This window comes from Triticum dicoccoides, chromosome 7B, assembly GCF_002162155.2.
Source record: "Triticum dicoccoides isolate Atlit2015 ecotype Zavitan chromosome 7B, WEW_v2.0, whole genome shotgun sequence".
NCBI classification, from domain to species: domain Eukaryota; kingdom Viridiplantae; phylum Streptophyta; class Magnoliopsida; order Poales; family Poaceae; genus Triticum; species Triticum dicoccoides.
This window is the reverse complement of record NC_041393.1, coordinates 544,326,977-544,345,581: the sequence shown is the minus strand read 5'-3', so window position 1 is coordinate 544,345,581 and position 18,605 is coordinate 544,326,977. Positions and strand designations below refer to the sequence as shown.

The window sequence follows — 18,605 nt, the reverse complement described above, 5'->3', positions numbered from 1 at the left end:
TTGCTTCACCCTTGAGATTCCACCACTTTGTTCTAGCGACTTTGGCGTGCTTATCCCGCTAGACACAAATCCGAAAGCGAAAGTCAGCCACCAAAAGCTTATGTTAAGGGATATCACTCTCTTTAGGTATCACCTTACAATCTAGAAAAGCATGCATGTCTTCTCTCCTTGGGAGGATGAAATTAAGTTGACTAGTGAAATTAAGAGACACTAGATGGGTTTCTCTCTTTTTAAAGAGAGTGTTAGTTACGATAAAGTCGTAGGCTAGAGTGAAGCTTAAGACATCTCCTTGATTCCTGATGTCATAGCCAAAGCCCCATGCATCCCTTCAAAACATATGATAGATGTACCCACGTGGACATTGAGGTCCCTCACCACAAACTTCTTGCTAATAGGTACACTACTAACCATGTTCTCCTGGCCTTCTTAAAACTCCCTTTTGGTGCTCTCATTGTGGCCTAATTGCGGGGCATACGTGTTAATAACATTGAGAACTAAGTCCCCAACTACCAGCTTGACAAGGATAATTCGTTCCCCTTGCCTCTTGACGTCCACCACTCCATACTTGAGGCTCTTATTGATCAAGATGCCTACTTCATTTCTGTTTGTAGTTGTTCCCGTGTATCACATCTTAAAGTCGGTATCCTCCACCTACTTCGACTTTTGTCCCCTCTATTTGGTTTCTTGGGCGCATATGATATCAAGTTATCAACACCTCTCCCCATTGTTGTATCAACTAGCTCTCCTAATTTACACCCTACGTTCCAACTACCTAAGCGAACCCTAATAGGCTCGGCTAGCTTCCTCACCCTTCGCACTCGTCGAGTCAATTACTCATTTTTCACTACACCTGGGCATCCATGTAGCGCACCACAAAGGATATGACAACCTGATCCTTGCTCACTTATCGCCCATTTAACACCACACCTGGATTCCGATATGGCATTGCCGCTCAGATGGTTACGCCCCAACGATGTTCTTCTGGGTTTCATCTCCATAAGAGCGGTTGAGTTTTGAAATTGGCTCGCGAGGCCTATCACAGCCCCCTCTCCTTACCCGAGCTTGGGACCGACAGTGTCGAAACACATAGGCGGAGTTAAACTAAGGCTAGGTGTTAGAGGAGGGACAAAATCATGAAATAATTTATAATCTGGGTAGCTCCCAAATATTACATGAAACCGTGTGCAAGGTTTGGAGGTGGGGCTAAGTGTAGAACACTGAAAGCAAAGGGAGTTTAGTTATTCACCGTTTAATATAATGGCAAATAAAAACAGAGCTTAGTTTAGTAAAATATATCAAAACTAATCCTTAATAAAATGCCATATGATGCTTATGAGATGCACATGATGTACAATCAATATCTAATGTAAGTGCTGGTCATGGGCTGTTACAAGAAGCTCAAGCTTTGGTCAGCATATGCGATGATGTTGCTACTGAAGCTCCTCTGCTTTTCTTTTTTCTTCGAACTATGCAAGAGATCTACATGTAAATTCATCAAGAAGTTGATACAATGCCAAATAAATACACGACCCCATACAAGCAGCACGAGAAAAACTAAAACAATATATTTTTATTTTCTGTTATATGTTCCAGTGCTTCCACTTTGTGATCCAAACAACTAGTGAGCTCAGTATACTATACGTTCCACAACAAGTAGTACTCCTGATGCAACCGTTAATGGATCACGCTGTGGCATGGTTGAAGCTCGCCAGTCATGTCTTAAAAGCACATATCTGCGGAACAGCTGAAAGTCCTGAAATGCACCTTCTTCCTTCCATTCATTTTGGATCTAACTATACAAGTGTTTCTCCACCTTCCAACAATCTTTCTCTGCCTACGTTGCATTGCACTGTGTGATATTTACAGCATCTGATGGGCAGGATTCATGATTCCGTTGAACAACCTTGCCAAACGAAGCTAGTTAAACCTGAAAGACCTATTGAAGGTTGTCTGATTACATCTCTTCGTGGTCTATTCATGGACTATCGATTATGGTGGCTCTTGGAAGTACGGATGGTTCAATGCTTCATCAACGCTTAGACGGTCCTCCTGGGAGACAGGTAATTTATTGCATGTTAAATCAATGGAAACGAAGAAAATGTTAAAGTCACACTAAGAACTGCATTATTGTTTAAATCGGTCAAACTCAATAACAAGACATGGATGGCCACATTATGGTTTAAGGACGCACAGGACCGAAAATGGGACAGCCATAGCCTAACCAGTGCCTTATTATACACAACTGCACATTATGTCCACTAATTGCTGTGATAAATCTTCATCTTTTTGTTCAATTGAGACCTGGGTGTGGGACCACAGTTAAAACAACTCCTATCAGGATAAGAGGTATTAGAACTTAGACAACATTAGGCACAGAATCTTTGTTACAGATAACAGAATACTGCCCCAAGTGAGGTTTATTACCTACATGCATAGTAATTGAATTTTCCTGACGGAGATATTGCATAACTGCTACGATTTTTCACATCATGTAGCAACTATTCCACATCACGCATTCGTAATAGCCAGATTCTATTGAAACAAAGGGTACAAAATGCCTCTTTTGCAGAACTGGGTTCAAGACACTTACATGATGCCACACTAGTAGCTGGCGCGCTAGTCGCAATGCCCACAAATTAGGAAAGCTGGAATACGTTAGCAATGTGGTACAATTAGATATGAGGAACTGAATAATCGGGGTCTGCAGAAAATGGTGATAAGAAGAAAAAAATACCAACCCCATTTTAAGAGGGTCTAGGATTTTCACTTGACGGGCAAATGATTCTTCAGAGCATTTCCAAGAAGCTAACCCGCCGTGTTAAGTAATGAAAAGGAAAGAAGGAATCAGGTGATGTGGAAGCTTAAAGCATAGTAATAAACTAATAATGACAGAATAGGTCGATGCAGGGAATAATAAAGGATGTATATGCAGATCTGTGCATTTCCTGGAAAAAAAATCTCTGCCAAAAATATAGCTTTCTGAATTTTGCCGTCCTCAACAACTATGTGAACACAGGCATTTATGTGACATTTTTGGAAGAGAATGGCATATAATGCACACGATCATTACAAGTTAATCAATAGATAATGTAGTTGTTGTACTAACCCGTTCGGAATTAATGCTGCCTTGCTGCTGCGTAGAAATCCCCGGTACTAAAATGCACAGTTCCATGTAAGACCTCAACCTAACATCATAACAAGATAGAAGAAACGCTACGTCTCAATACTCCACAGCATTTACCAGGAAAAATAATACTGCACAGATAATTTGGAATCACCATAATTCAAATAATCAAGCAAGTTGACACTAATGGTTCAGCAGTGCCCCAAAACAGACAAATTGTATTATGGCACTGTGACATGTGTTGGGCAAATAAGCCGCCGCGGCACGTCAGACGCGTCCAGCGCGTGTATGGGCGCGCGCGGGGCGTGTCGGGCGCGTCGGGTCCGCCTCAAACGTGTGCGTGTGGTGCACGGGGTGATCGTGCAGGAGTACACCGTAGGCATGTGTGTGTGTGCGCGTTCTGTTAGCGAGTCTAGGGGGTGCGTGGAGCTGGTCCTAGGCGGGCTCGCCGCGACCCAGACGTGTGCGTGCATGTCACGGGCGCGGGCAGAGATGGCCGGACCGGGCGCTCGACGTGGACTGGGGCGTGGGTGCATGCCCGGACGTGGCCCAGGGTATAAGACCCCCTTGTGTACCTTTTAACAGATGTGGTCGAGTTCGTGCTCGAGGGAATAGTCGTGGTTGCGGCGGCGGCGTTCGTGCGCCGGGATAACTCTCGTGTCCTCGTGTCTCCTCCATCTTCTTCCTCCTTCTCGGTTTGTGCCAGAGGGTGGGAGCGAGGTGCATAGAGAGAGGTGTAGAGCTAGGGCAGGCTAGGGTTTCGGGCGGCAACAACAATTGGCATCAGAGCCTCGTTGTGGGAGGAGCTTGATGGCGATGTCGCTTGTGCCGTACGCCGGTGGAGCGGGCAGCTCGCTGCCGCAGCCGGTGCCGATGCTCACTGGTGATAATTACACCACGTGGGCGATCAAGGTCGACGCAAACCTCGACGCCGCTGGGCTGTGGGGGGCGGTGGTGCTGCCGGAGGAGGCGGCGGCGGCGATGATCGCCAAGGACAAGCCGGTGCGGGCGTATCTGCTCGGGGCGCTGGCGGAGGATCTTCTGCTGCAGGTGGCGTCCAAGAAGACGGCGGCTAAGGTTTGGGCCAGCCTGAAGGCGCGGTTCGTCGGCGCGGATCGAGTCCGGGCGGCGCGGCTGGGCACTCTCCGCGAGGAGTTCGAGCTGCTGCGCATGGCGGAGGGTCACACGCTGGATGGGTTCGCCGGCAAGCTTGGTGGCATGGCAGCGCGCTTTGCGGGGCTCGAATCGACGCTGGAGGACGCTGCGCTGGTGAAGAAGATGCTCGACTCCGTGCCTGACCGCCTGTACGTGGCGGTGGCCAGGATCGAGCAGTTCTGCGACGTATCGACGATGGCGTTCGAGGAAGCGCTGGGTCGTCTGAAGGCGTTCGACGAGCGGCTGCGATGGCGTGGACAGGCGGGCGGCGAGCGGGCGGACGGCTAGCTCATGTTCACGGCGGCACAATGGCGGGCACGAGAGCGGCAGCATGGCGGAGCTCGGGACGACGACGACAGGCGGAGCGTGGCGTCGAGCAACGGCGGCAACAGGTGCGGCCACTGCTACAAGTGCGGCGAGCGCGGCCATTTCAAGCGGGAGTGCCCCCGGCTGCGGAAGGCGCAGGCGTCGGAGCACGCGATGATGGTAGACGCCGGCGTCGAGGACGGCGGCCTGCTCTGAGCCGCGGCTTAGGGGGTGAAGTGTCGGGCAAATAAGTCGCGGCGGCACGTCGGACGGATCCAACGGCTTAGGGGGTGAAGTGTCGGGCGCGTCAGGTCCGCGGCAAACATGTGCGTGTGTTGCATGTGATGATCGTGCAGGAGTACACCGTAGGCGTGTGTGTGTGCGCGTTCTGTTAGCGAGTTTAGGGGGTGCGTGGAGCTGGTCCTAGGCGGGCTCGCCGCGACCCGGACGTGTGCGTGTATGTCACGGGCGCTCGACGTGGACTGGGGCGTGGGTGCGTGCCCGGACGTGGCCCAGGGTATAAGACCCCCTTGTGTACCTTGTAACAGATGTGGTCGAGTTCGTGCTCGAGGGAATAGCCGTGGTTGCGGCGGCGGCGTTCGTGCGCTGGGATAACTTTCGTGTCCTCTGTCTCCTCCTTCTTCATCCTTCCTCCTTCTCGGTTTGTGCTAGAGGGTGGGAGCGAGGTGCATAGAGAGAGAGAGGTAGAGCTAGGGCAGGCTAGGGTTTAGGGCGGCAACAACATGCTGATAATATAAAAAGACATTTAGCTAAGATGCTATATATTGTTAGAAAACATTTTTTTGTAGTTTTTCTGTGTCGAAGGTCGAATTTCCAGAAAAAATCTGAATTCTTCTATTAATCTCTCACTTCAGCTTAGAGCATCAATTTCTTATGTTGGCTTACAGCATTGGTTTGTTCCATGAGCCTAAATGATGTTTGTATTATTTCATTCACAATGAACACATTTGATTTCTTAGGATTGGTATGAGAATCAAGTTGCAAACTATACCAGCTTCGTTAATCTAGGAACAGAAAATGTACTTCATAACTCACACATCAAAAACCAAAACAGTGTCTCACTTGTATGCAAGCTCCTTTGTTTCCTCACTCCACCCTTCAAGGCGTTGATCCATTAAAATACGTGCACGGTCACTTATCTGGAAAACATGTGGAGAACCAACTATCAACTCCAGCATGACAACTCCAACACTCCAGATATCATATCTGTAAACAACAAAATGAGAATATCGATGACTTTCAGTGCAGTTGTGCTGACAATGGTGGCACAGGGAAGCATTTGCAGAAGCAAAACAAATGGACAGAGACATACTTTAGTCTTGCACTTTTTGATCCCTGAAACCAGCTTGAATTAAGGAGTGCCTCTGGAGGAGTGTATTCAAAAGTCTGCTCAGACCTAGAATTGAGTTCAAAACTAGGATTAGAATGGAATGAAATAAAAGAAAGCAGGATCATGCAGTCTTCTTCAAGAACAAGCATGTTGGACAGTGTAGAGTATAGCCTTCTGCAACTGCTAAAAGAATACTGGACAGTAAATTGACGGCCAGATAATGTCCAAAGTACTTAACATGGAAAAACACCTTTTTCGAGAAACAAAATGTTGCAGTTCGGCACTGAACATGTCCATTAAGAGGAAAATCATGCAAGTTGGCACAAGAACCTACTCTAAAAATTAACCATTGGCATAAACATGATGAGAAAATAAAGAAATTACTTGAAAAAAAAATCTAAAATTAAAAACTACTAGTTAACAAATTCATAAATCCTGCACGTCATACAGTTCACGTGCTTCAACTTTGTAACCAGCGTGTAGAACTGTTCGAAAAATATATCATGGATTAGTTCATTGAACTCTTAAAGATACATTCAGTTCCAAAAGAACTTATAGAAACAAAAGGTCATATTTTCACATATTGGATTGTAAGATCTATGTCCAAAATGAATCTAACATTTACAGCAAGGTCTTGAAGCACTAAAGTGTACATGCAACCTAATTAAGAAGTGATGACGATTTTCAAACTGCAACATCCAAAAAATAAAAGTAAATAAGTGTTCAGTAACTAAACCCAACAACCTCATAAATGTATGCTCTGATAAATGATAATAGGGAGAAAATTATCACACACCGAGTAGGCCCTGAGCCATAAAGATGCTTCAAAGTGAAATCATCAATGGCACTGCCGAAGTCAATAAGACGCCTGCATATAAGAAGTCAGTAAGTAGTGCCAGAAGTATGCAACACCCTGCTAACATTTTTATATGTGCAAACATGACAGTTGACCATATCACAGTTTGAGTATTAATATCTCAAGTTAGAACTGAAGTTCACCTAGCAAGAGCACACCACTTCAAGCCATGTGGTGGTATATGTCATATAATTTAACTTTCTCTACACTGGTCCCTTTAGCGACTTGTTGGCAAATGAGAAACAGAAATGAAGAACATTATTGTTTGTTCGGGAAAACTTGGCCAATGTATTCTTTAGCGCTGGTAGAGCTAGACTACTGTACATGTGAGGTAAATTTCTTATAAACATTGTACTACTGTTATCCACTTTGACTACTTGGTAATATTTCTATAAAAAGTAGGGTGCTTGAAAAACTCATGTGGAACCTGCATACACGCCTATAACACTCATTTCAGCTATCCGAATGTCGTTAGAATTTTGTCATCCAACTATCAAGAAAAGTGAAATCTCCAAGTAGAAGATAAATAAACTCAACCTAACTGTAAGAGGTACATCTCATAGAACATCTTAGTTCTTACATGTTCAGCTTGTTTTCCGTTGCTTCAGATGGAATCTCTCTTAAACATTTTCCCGTCTTCAAATCCTCAAAGCAGATGATCATGTTCTCTACCAAGGCATAACACAAAGCATGTTAACACAACTAGTTGATAGAATATGTCTGGAAAAAATGATGGGAAGATGGGGGACTATGTTCGGCTCAATTAGTGTGGTAAGGAACTAAAGAGTAGAAGTCAATGGAATTTTTACCAGGTTTAATATCCCTGTGAGTGATGTTACGATCATGACATGCCTTCAGACCCATCAGCTGAAACAAGAAGCAAGAATAGAAATGTATATTAATCTACTAAGTATGAAATCATAAAAAACAAGCCAGCACCCTAAAAATTATGTCTTCCTTTTTTAATTAAAGAGAGGTAAAAAAAAATACAACGACCTATGTGAGAATGCTGGTTAACTTATTTAAAACTAGAGAATACCCCGCGCATTGCTACGGGAATTGATTGCAATATATTTTAGTAATATGATTGTATGAAACATGCATAGTTGAAATAATAATATATGAACTAAAACTAAAAATGAATATTATATATTGTACTCCCTCTGTCCCATAATATAAGATGTTATTACAACCAATGTATGAGTACATTGGTTGTAATAACATCTTATATTATGGGACGGAAGGAGTATTTGATTATTGTGTAGTCAAAAAATACTTTCAATTTAAGTGGCATAACATAATGGAAAACTTTTTACCATGCATGTTGAGTGCGCCTTTAATGAGGTGGCATGTGTGATGAGGGGGATATGTGCATGGGATCAACTAATAATGGAATTTTTTTCCTCATGCATGTTGTGGTGGGCCTTTGATGAGGTGGCATATGTGCATGTTAAGATAATAGAGATAATGAGGATGAACTATTTAGGTATATAGGATTTCACAATGACTAAAACCACAATAAACTATGTGAGAAGCACCTAAAGGGGCAGCCGTGACATTCGTTTACAGGACTATAAAGATTAGAATAAGCATACCAGTTGCCATAAGAGGTTTTGCATTTGCGTTTGCCCAGCTTTAGTAGTCCTTAACCAATACCACCACTTTGATGGTTGCAGAACTTGAATATATCTGACCCTCTCAGTATCATCACCAGTAACTAACTTTGTTTCTTCAGCAGCATATAACAATTTTGACAATGAGCGGCCTTCATTGCGGTACACAAGCCATATTTCCCTTGATTCTGATTCAAAAGATTCTATAAACCTAGCCACATGCTTCAGTGATTCTTCAACAGCTGAGATGTTCTGTTCTGGAAAGGTATACTCAATGAATTGCATGTCCATCGGAAACGTTGCAGATGATGATTCCATCCTTGACAAAACTTCAAGGGTTTTTGAAGCATTTGAAAATAATTCTCCAAAATACTTCTCCCGCAATCCACTCAAGTAAGCAGCATTTCCTCTTTCCACCTGCAGTTTCCAAGCACCAGAGTCAAGACAGAGATAGGACAATAAAGCTTTTCAAGAATCTTACTTATTGTAGGGTGAGAATGTTGCTCTTAAATGTATCACATGCAATGGCGGAAAAGTGGTCGGACCCTTCCCCAGACCTTGCGCAAGCGGGAGCTACGTGCACCGCGCTGCCCTTTTTTATGCATTGGCGGAAAATTTCGAAATGCCAAAGATGCCCGATATGGTCATTATGCCCAATATGATCATTTGAACCACAGCAAGAATGTCAAAACCCAGCATTCGGTGAAAACTAATATATGCATGAACATCAAACATTCAGCAGATTAGTGGCTCCTAGCACTTACCAGCTACCGCAGCGTGAATCAAAATACATCAAGTAGGATCAATCACTGTACCTCTAAAACTAGATAATGGGAGCACATGACAGAATGGCAGATAGTTCATTGGAAAGAATAGTGGGCTTACCATTATGCGCTTCAATATGAATAAATCACCATCTATCATGTCTGAGCCATGATTTTCATCAGATGACGATGCTGTGTTTGAACTTGTGCAATTATATGAGTCTGGTGTAAGTATAGTGCTAAAGTGGGAAGGATCTTTATGTACATCTACATCATCAGAGCAGTTCCAACGAAATGCCAACCAGACTTCACCATATGAACCGCGATCAAATCTTCTCTTCAGCTTGTACCTAATTATCATTACAAAAAGGAAAAGCTCATGCTTATGTATACATGACTTGAACTATTACCATGAAAATGATTATATGCAACTTGATGCGAGGAAAATGGTTTCAAAGGAAAAAAAAACTATCTCCAGCAGCTCTTCTCGAACTATGCCCTTACACCTGACCTGACACCTCACCTGACCAATAAATTGTGCCACAAACAACTCTTCCATCATTTCACTAATGGTACATTCATGAATGAAATACAGCGATAATCAGAATATAAACTATTACCTCCATCCCAAATTAGTTGTCTTAGATTTGTCTAGATACGGACGTAGATACATCCATATCTAGACAAATCTAAGACAACTAATTCGGGGTGGAGGGAGTATAAAGTAATATCTTTCTGCTCAATTACCACTTACGTGTGGTTCTTCATTTGGAAAAGTAATAGATGTATTGCACTCGTTATCACCTAAAACTTGAAAGCAAAAGTACAACAAGATAATATATGTATAAGTGATTTCGGGGGGAAGTTTGACTGGCATAAACTCTACCAGTAAGAAATATAATAATATCACTTTTCACATGAAGGATGACGATTAAAAAGCAATTAAACCAAATAATCTAAACTTCAGCAAACATCTACAGGTTGTTATTCAAATATGCTGAAAGGGTACTCAGGAAGATGCTCAACAATAGAAATGGTACCTGATGTCAGCTATCTTATAGCCAAATGCATGTGAACTGCTTGATCTGTTTCCATTATGTGAGACAGAATCAAGCAAGCCAAAATAATTTGCAAACCCTTCAGGACTAGTACACCGTCCCATTTCATCATCTTGATGGACAAGGTGCCAGCAAAAGTTTCTGTCCTTGTATTTTTCAAGATTTCCTGTACCCCAATGTAGAAAAAATTTACAACTGAGGGCATGAGCAAGCAAGCATCACATTACAAATCCACGTCTATCTCAGGTACCCAAAGTCTAAGATCAAAAATCAAATGTATAGAAACGAATTTTAAAAAAAACTCAAACATGCCCAAATCAATATGTACAACTATCAAGTCTTAAAGAAGGATTACTAAGCCATTGAAATAAGACTACACCCTCCAACAAGCTAAAACCCTAGAAAGAAAAGGAAAAAAAATGACCTTGTTACCAAAAAAAGATGCATCCCTGAAAAAGGTAACTCACCATCAGAAGATAACACATTTTCAGTTGCCATGTGATTGAAGTCATGGACTCCTTCATGCTGATAGTCCTTGGGTACCCTAAATATAAAGTCCATGTCTTCATCAAGACTCTCAGATAAGTAGAAACAACCGAGTCTCTTAAGCTTTGCATCAACCTAATTCAGAGCAGGCAGAAATACAATTAATGGCATAAAAGATTCCACAATAAACTCCAACAGACATTGAACATGTAGCTTAATAAAGGAAAGTATGAATGAAGATAGGGCTTTCTTGTCAAAGAATTCCAAGTTCATGCAGAACACTAACATGCTAAGTGAAACATAGTTTCCATTCACACCGCACATGGAATGTAAATTCTCTTTGTTTTAATTGGTAATATCTAACTTTCAGGGCAAACAGTGACATAATATATTTCCCACTTACCAAGAATCTCTGGAACTTTGCCGATGAGCGCTTGAAATACTCCATTTCAATAACAGCTGAACTAACTCCATCGTCTGCAAATACATTGAAATACATGTCAACAAAAGTAAATACGGACAGAGAAAGACTTCATAGGAGACATTGAACTACCTTTGCGTGCAGAAAGTGAAACAACGAAATCTGATGGGTAGGCTAATGGTCAATACAAGTTAACTAAATTAGAACTTTAGATTCACAGAATCAATCCAGTTATGTGTACTTATATATCAAACAATCACTTCAATAACAAACAATCACTTGGATAAAACAGAATGTAGCAACAGGGCAGCAAAAGAAGAGGATAACATCATAGAACAAGGAGTCATGTTTCCCCTTAAAAAACGTGGCCCTCCTATGAATATTTCAGCACACCTATTTAGGGTGCCCAACATAATAATAACAGGGAACTGACTAACATGCAAACATCAATCAGCTTAAGATTGAAAGGAAACTTGAACCAAACTGATAAGAAAATGCACGAATTAGCAAATTATTACTTTATTAGTCATCTGCAATCGGTGGGTGAAATTACAGTTCTGTTATGATTAAAGTCAAACAAAATACAAATGCTTTCAAATAAAATTGCAACATACAAATTACAGAGTAGTTGCAATTAACAAATATAAGTAATCAGAGACTAAGCCTACCTGACTTGTGTTGGTATGGAATGGTCTGTAAAGGCAAAACAGATGTCACTGAATTTTCTTCAAGATGGTGCCAATCTTCTATTCTAGCTCCAGAGCTACTAGGAGATCCCAATGGAACAACCACAGCTGCTACATTGTCTGTTGTGCCTTTCTGTAAAGCAAGATGAACTATAAAATCCGCCAAATTCTGTTGCACGACAGCAAGGGGTTCAAAATCCTGGTTAACACCATATTTCGCATACAGCATCATGTCGCAAACATCTTGCATACTCATTTTCTCAAAGACACCATCAGAGGAGGCAATAAGAAAGCTATCGTTTGCTGACAGAAGCTGCCACCCTGTCAGTTCAGGTGTGGATATTACACCATACCTACAAGAACAATGAGCCAGAACAATTCAGCATGTCCATGCAACTAACATATCAAGGAACAGAGAGAGAGTTTTGAACATCAAAACGTCACATTCAACAAGCCAGACATAAATTCTTAGTCATCTGAATCTGAAACTTCCGCATGGGCTATCTACAAACAGCGATATACTCCCTCTGTAACTTCATATAAGACGTTTTTTGACACTGTCATAGTGTCAAAATAAGTCCTATATTAAGTTACAGAGGTAGTATCAAATAATTCTATGCCACGATATTCTGGCTGTCTCAATATTCTAATCGTTAATCTGCAAATGCTCCTCTCACTGGCTTGATATTTTCATCGATTTCATTGCAGATTGCCTTGGGATCTAGTAGAACATCTCTTCTGTTGTAAAAAAGTTTAATCACCCTTCTGTCTCAGGTTGGTCTCTCCCTACCCATCCTATGGCGACAGATGGGCCATCCCTGCATCTCACTTGTAACATGAAGCCCCAGTGCCTTGCTCCACAAGATCTCAACTTCAAGTTGGTGTTCCTCGTTTGCTCTCCACTCCCCTTCCCAGTCCCTAACCTAAATCGGATGACTATCTCACCACCAGGCCCTAATCACCATCATGTCTCCTCCCAACCCTGAGGCCTTACCCTCACCCTCTGCCTCAACTGACCCTGCACACACTGCAACTCTGGAATCACCATGCACTAGTTGCCGACCTCCACGTGGCATCGGTGCACCACCAGCGCAGCGAAGCCGAGATGTGGGTGTCACATCATTGCATGTAAGGGGCATAGGACAGAGATATCCTCATGGCACCAGTAGCCTGGAGCCAGTGGCGGGGCACTTGGAGGGAGGGGAACTGAGGAAGCGTCCAGGGACGACGCCAACCAAGAGTTGTAGTGGGGCACCTTCATTTATGCCATGGGTTCAACTCTAGTTCTCTATGGAGGAATAGTGGTTTACAATAGGATTCCCCGAATTTATTTGGGGTCAGCTGATCTCAATGCTATACTGCTAGCTCCATCGCTGGAAGCAACTGTGCAAGTAAGTCCAGAGCATAATGGGTACCAGGCCAAAAATGGAGCTGAACAGCTGGGGACCAAGATAAAACTATGACGATGGTGTGAATTTTTGTTACCATTGTGATTGATACAAGGTATCAACAACTAAGTAGTAAGTAGTAAGTACAGTTCTTTGATAAGTTTTCTATTTGTAAGTACAAGAATGTGTGTCTAGAGTTATTGAGAGCCTAGTATACTGGACAGTCCTTGGTTAGGGTCAATGCTTAGTGGGTGTTTAGTTAGTTGGTTCCTTAATTCTGGAGTCTGGACAATGAAGCGATGAACAGAATGGTGGCCATTCGGCTTTCTGAGAACTCTTCTCAGTTCTCACTATGCCGTCCAGGCGTCCACATTCAACCCAGTGAGGGGAGTGTCATGTTGAGGCTGTGCATGTTGAGTTTGGGCGAGCTCAGCATGCACACTTCATGCTGTCTGTATATGTTGAGCATTCTTTTATTTGGCTTTGTTATGATTTCTTCAAATCAAATAACGTTGCCCATGTGTGCTAGTAAGTAATGGGGTTAAGCATCTGTCATAGTGAGGTTGGACAGAAACGACTTGAAGAAAGAATAACACTTGTGCCTGCTGGGGGTAGAGACAAACTAGAGCAAGGACTCTGGGAGATATAAGACTAGTTCATTCTTTCTTAATGAACAGGGATGGGGTGCCATGCATAATACCGAGCTGGACTGTAACAACTTATGTTAATATTTCCAGTTAACAGAGATACATCCCAAACCAATAAGATCCTAAATATTTTCTGTAAGTAACACTATAACTCACAGAATGACAGGTTTAATGTACAAACTACAGGTTCCGTGATTAATTACATCAATTTTCATCGTGCACCGACTTCCGGTGCGGTCTGACCATCTGGGTGCACAAGCCATCCTCAGAGAATTGTGCAGCGGTTCTATGAGTAAATTCCAATTGATCAGCTCTTATCTCGTTGCCTGGAACTGGTGCACTATTTTGAGAGGCTGTCTTGTGGCCCAAGTTAGTAGACCAAATGGAATGTTCGGTGCACCCTACAACATGCAGTTATGTGATAAATCATAAAACTGAACCATCTATAGTTCTTGATATTGATCCCCAAATCCGTAGTTTTCTGAGAGTTTGCACTTTGCACACGATACTTGCAGTTTGGTGAAAATTACTCTTTAATAAAATGCAGTAGGGCTATATGTAACTTTTCTATTTTTCAAGATACAAACTCCAATACATTAAAAAACCTTGGGAAACTGGTAGGTTATACATAATTGGAGAAAAAGAACTCAATAGATTGCATACTAACCGTTTAAAAGGCACGTCGCCAATAGCTCGAGATAGTGCGAGCTCACCATTAACACGGTATACACCAGCCCACTCAAGAACATAACCACCAGCAGCTTCTACACGCCTTCTCTCATCCTCTCTATCCGGATGATGGTCCCTGGTTAACTCCTTTACATTGTAAAGTGGTCCACCATAGTTTGCCAAAGCAAAGTCCTCATGATTGCTAGAGTTTCTCTTTCTTCTCCGTTTCCCTGATAATGGAAGCTTTCTGATTATTGTTTCTCCACAAGTCCACAGTGCAAGTCATCATACAAGCAGATCAGGATGTAGAGACCATTTCAGAAGGTTTTATCTGTATGAAGCAGCAAAATGTGTAATTTTGGAGCATCTCCTGTTCAACTAGAAGTCTAGAAGTGAAGAATTTTTGTTACCACAGTTCTTTCATGATTTGATCCATAAATGAACCAATATTGGTCTTGGTTACTGCAACCTGCCTAAATTATTACTCAGTAGCCTAACAGAAAATTTTCTACCATGATATTATAAGTACAGATTTGTTTTTCCTTGAACATGCATCAAAATTCACGTCATTTTGTATTAGAAGGGGCACCATGATGGCGCGAAACTAACAACCAAAATGGAAAAGAAACTAGCAAAAGCAAGAACAAAACTGAAAAACTATACTACCCTACACTACCTAGAAAAGATTAAAAACGATTATTGAACACAGCCAGCTAGGCAATGTCTTAAGACTAATGCACATGCAGGTAGTCACATAAAAGGATGAAAGCTAGGCCCCCTAACAGCAAAGCATGCACTAATGTCTAATGAGGAGAAGCTTGTACTAAAACGAAGGCCATGCTAAGACAAGAGATAATGATGCATCACGACATGAACAATGCAACGTGGCAGTTTCAAAAGTTACAGTTAAAAGCTAAAATGTGCCGTTTTCAACATTTCTCACCATATGTACTTCGGCTATATTATGGTGATTTTGATTTTTGTTTTTTCGCCAAAGTCATGGTGCACCTATACTCTCCCAGATTGCCACTTGGTTTCTGCAGCATTATCTACAAGGATGTCAAATCCCATACCGAGGCAATGTGGATCACCAGACAGTGCTAATCGTGTCTCTATTATAAACATTGCTCAAAGAAACATGGATCCAAGGAGGATAGGAATTAGGATAACATTAGTAGTATGCCTTGATATTTTCAGCCCAGATAAATATAGCCTATAAATCTGTAATATGTATGAGACTGAAAGAGTATGGGATCTGGAGAGACAGGGTAACAGGGGGAGGGAGAAAATAAAATGCAAGAAAATGCTTGCCAGCAAGAGTAGGAGAGTAGTTGACAGGACAGAAGTATCAGTGGTTAAACATCCAGAATAAGCAACATCCATTTGGGTAAGCTATTTAAATAATAAAAGAAAGAAGACTAACTCTTTTGGCGGTATGGGGCATGACTTCGTGAGCACAAAAATGCTTTTGAATCTCCCACATTAGCCGTTATGATTTGGCCATCGGCTATCAAGACCACAGTAGCTGTTGAACCGGACTTGAAATTTTTTCGTAAAGCTTCCTGCATTACAGATGCCAAATAATTCTTTTCAATTCTTACGAACGTGCACAATGAAGTTTAATTTAGCTTACAAAAATGAGACCTTCCTTGGAGAATGTTAGGTCAATATCCTGAACTGCCCTCAATAATGATTCCTTCAGAATTTCCATGTGAAAAGATCGATCTAGAATAGTGGGTGATGTCCAACATGACCTGCACTTTTTTAGAACCATGAACAACTTTTATTGCCCTGAAAATAAGGTTTAGATTCTTCGAAAGTGGCATATGAACATTAATACTTTAATAGCATTCTGAGATCAAGGAAACATCAAAATCATCGTCAACATGCTGTAAACAGGATGTAACTCCATAGTGTAAACACAACCGGAACTATTTACATGGATTAAAGGGCATGATAAAAGACAAACCTCTGGCCATGATTGGGCTGATCCTCTTTGTACAGGTCAAGAACACTGTTAAGAATAGTAACTTCCTTATGTGTCAGCTTTCCGGTTGAGTTTCTGAACATGATGGAGTATATACCGTCAAGAAGAAAATAAACATGAAGCAACAAGTACTCCAGTAAGAGCTTAGAAGCCATCTCACTGGCCTCATCTCCATTATGACCATCAAATATGGCCATCACTCCGACATCCACCTCTTTAATTCTCATTTGCTCTGTACAATATAGCAAGTTAGCCAGAATCAGATTACAAATGAACCGGGTGCATCTTAAAGGATCGAGCATAAAATCACAATAACCAAAGCACTTTTGAAGAAAGTATTTCTACAAGATCGTTTGACTGACTATGTAATAGGCTAATAGCGACTTGTTATCCCTAGACATATGAGTCATGACGCACTAATCAACTTTACCAACTCGCAGTCTTGCAGTATGCAACCTTAATGGTAGGAAAAATATGCTGTTCTAGGTCTAATAAACTCTGCAGGGTACCTTTCTACTATGATCCTTCCAACATGATATCCAGCTTCCCACTCCCATTTTTACGATTTCTTAGTGACTACACTCTCTGACATGAAAAGCCAACTAACATTCAGGAGTAAAAATCATAGTACCAGTAAACCAGAAGCAGAATACTGTTTTCGTTCCTCATTTCTAGCCCAGAGTCCATGAAGCATAATAATAAGTGCATTAATTAATAAACAAGGTCGCCAGTACAATCCTGGGAGTTGGTTAATTGCACATGATTTCTCAATACTCCCTCTTCCTTCCACCTCATAGCTGCAGTGCAACACCGCGTGTAAATTGCGGATTTGTCTTACTGACTCCGTGTTGTGCAGGTACCTATGAAGGGGATGCGGATGCCGAGAGCGCAGACGGCGCGGTCCTCCTGGGAGCGGCGGCGGCCACGGTGAGCCGCCACATGGCACCTCCTCGGCTGCGGGGAGGAGGGGCCCTTGTCCCCATCCCCCTCGCCGGCGGAGAGGATGGTCCAGCGGGGGCAGTGCGCGGACTGGTACACCGCGGGCGCGCCGCCCTCGCGGTACACAGCAAGGCACGTCGCCGACTCCCCCGCGCACCGGAGCGGCACTAGGAGCTCGATGAGGATGAGAAGGAGGATGGTACGGTGGCCGGATAGCGGTAAGGACATCGGCGAGTCGCCGGAGCAGAAGAGGGGAAGAGGGGTTTTTTTTTTTTTGAGACAGAGGGCAAGAGGAATTATGGGCTTGCGTGTTTCTTCAATCCGAGCTGGCGAGTAGAGCGACGAGGAAGGGGGAGCTGCTAGGGAGCTCCTATAGGCCGCTCGCTGCGGCAAAGTGCCGACGCTTCGCACAGGAGCGGCTAGCGTGGTCCGGCCCATTTACAGTGGCATGCGGCGGCAGGTTCCCGAGATGAAAAATCGCGAAAAATAAAATAGTGCTATTTCTGTTACTCAACACACGACTTCAGAGTTCTTGGCCTGCCATGCAAACCACTGCGACCTAGTCATTCCCATGTTCAATTTGGCAGCGCGAAAGTTAAAGACGTATATGACCAAAACAACACTTGAACATTAATTCGCGAAAAATCCCAAAAACTACAGTCCATTTATTGGGTCATACCGACGACCTCCTACAACTGAATTTTTCGAAATTATGAATATTTTCTTTAAAATAAAAACATTTTCCGAATTTTCAAACAATTTTTTGTAAAACAGGAACATTTTGATGATGTGAACAAATTTGAAAAGGGGGAACATTTCTTGAATTTGTGAAAAAATGTTTAAATTTTTAAAACTTCCAGAACATTCTTTGAATTTGTGAACAAGATTGAAAAACATGAACTACTATTGAATTTGTGAACAAATTTGGAAAGCTGGAACATTTTTATCAATTCCCAAACATTTTTTGAATCTTGAGAACAAATTTTGACACGGAGAACAATTTTGAAAAATATTGAACAAACTTGGAATTGCGAACAATTTTTTAAAGCACGAACATTTTTTGAATCTTGAGAACATATTTTCAAACGTAGAACAATTTTTAAAAATCCCGAACAAATTTGAAACATGAACATTTTTTGAATACATGAATAAAAT

The 18,605-nt window shown here is 42.3% G+C and overlaps 1 protein-coding gene across 2 annotated transcripts; it reads right to left on the bottom strand.

Annotated features, from left to right (window-relative positions):
• Window positions 1-1,547: 1,547 nt before the first annotated feature.
• On the bottom strand, window positions 1,548-17,735 carry LOC119337089. Of its 2 annotated transcripts, none has more exons than XR_005163032.1 (20): window positions 17,372-17,735; window positions 16,494-16,743; window positions 16,169-16,278; window positions 15,948-16,082; window positions 14,523-14,754; window positions 11,803-12,173; window positions 11,117-11,190; window positions 10,695-10,848; window positions 10,210-10,393; window positions 9,291-9,519; window positions 8,388-8,822; window positions 7,602-7,659; window positions 7,373-7,460; window positions 6,733-6,804; window positions 5,919-6,002; window positions 5,669-5,812; window positions 3,107-3,185; window positions 2,739-2,805; window positions 2,591-2,645; window positions 1,548-2,049 (listed from the first exon to the last, which is right to left on the bottom strand). XR_005163032.1 is itself a non-coding variant. In XM_037609201.1 (20 exons), exons 1-20 carry the CDS (start codon window positions 17,676-17,678, stop codon window positions 1,990-1,992), a joined length of 3,204 nt encoding a protein of 1,067 aa, XP_037465098.1. In that variant the 5' UTR covers window positions 17,679-17,735; the 3' UTR covers window positions 1,548-1,989. The 2 variants fall into 2 exon arrangements, 1 of the variants encoding a protein (XP_037465098.1); XM_037609201.1 differs by having other exon boundaries at window positions 2,739-2,820; window positions 3,106-3,185.
• Window positions 17,736-18,605: the final 870 nt, after the last annotated feature.

Bases quoted from the DNA above. Each gene is read 5' to 3' on its own strand.
- LOC119337089 (XM_037609201.1), bottom strand. From the start codon at position 17,678: ATGTCCTTACCGCTATCCGGCCACCGTACCATCCTCCTTCTCATCCTC. The intron at 12,174-14,522 runs GTTAGTATGCAA...TTGTTCTTGTAG, and splicing joins GGCGACGTGCCTTTTAAACG to GTATGGTGTAATATCCACAC. The intron at 7,461-7,601 runs GTAAAAATTCCA...ATGCCTTGGTAG, and splicing joins TCACAGGGATATTAAACCTG to AGAACATGATCATCTGCTTT.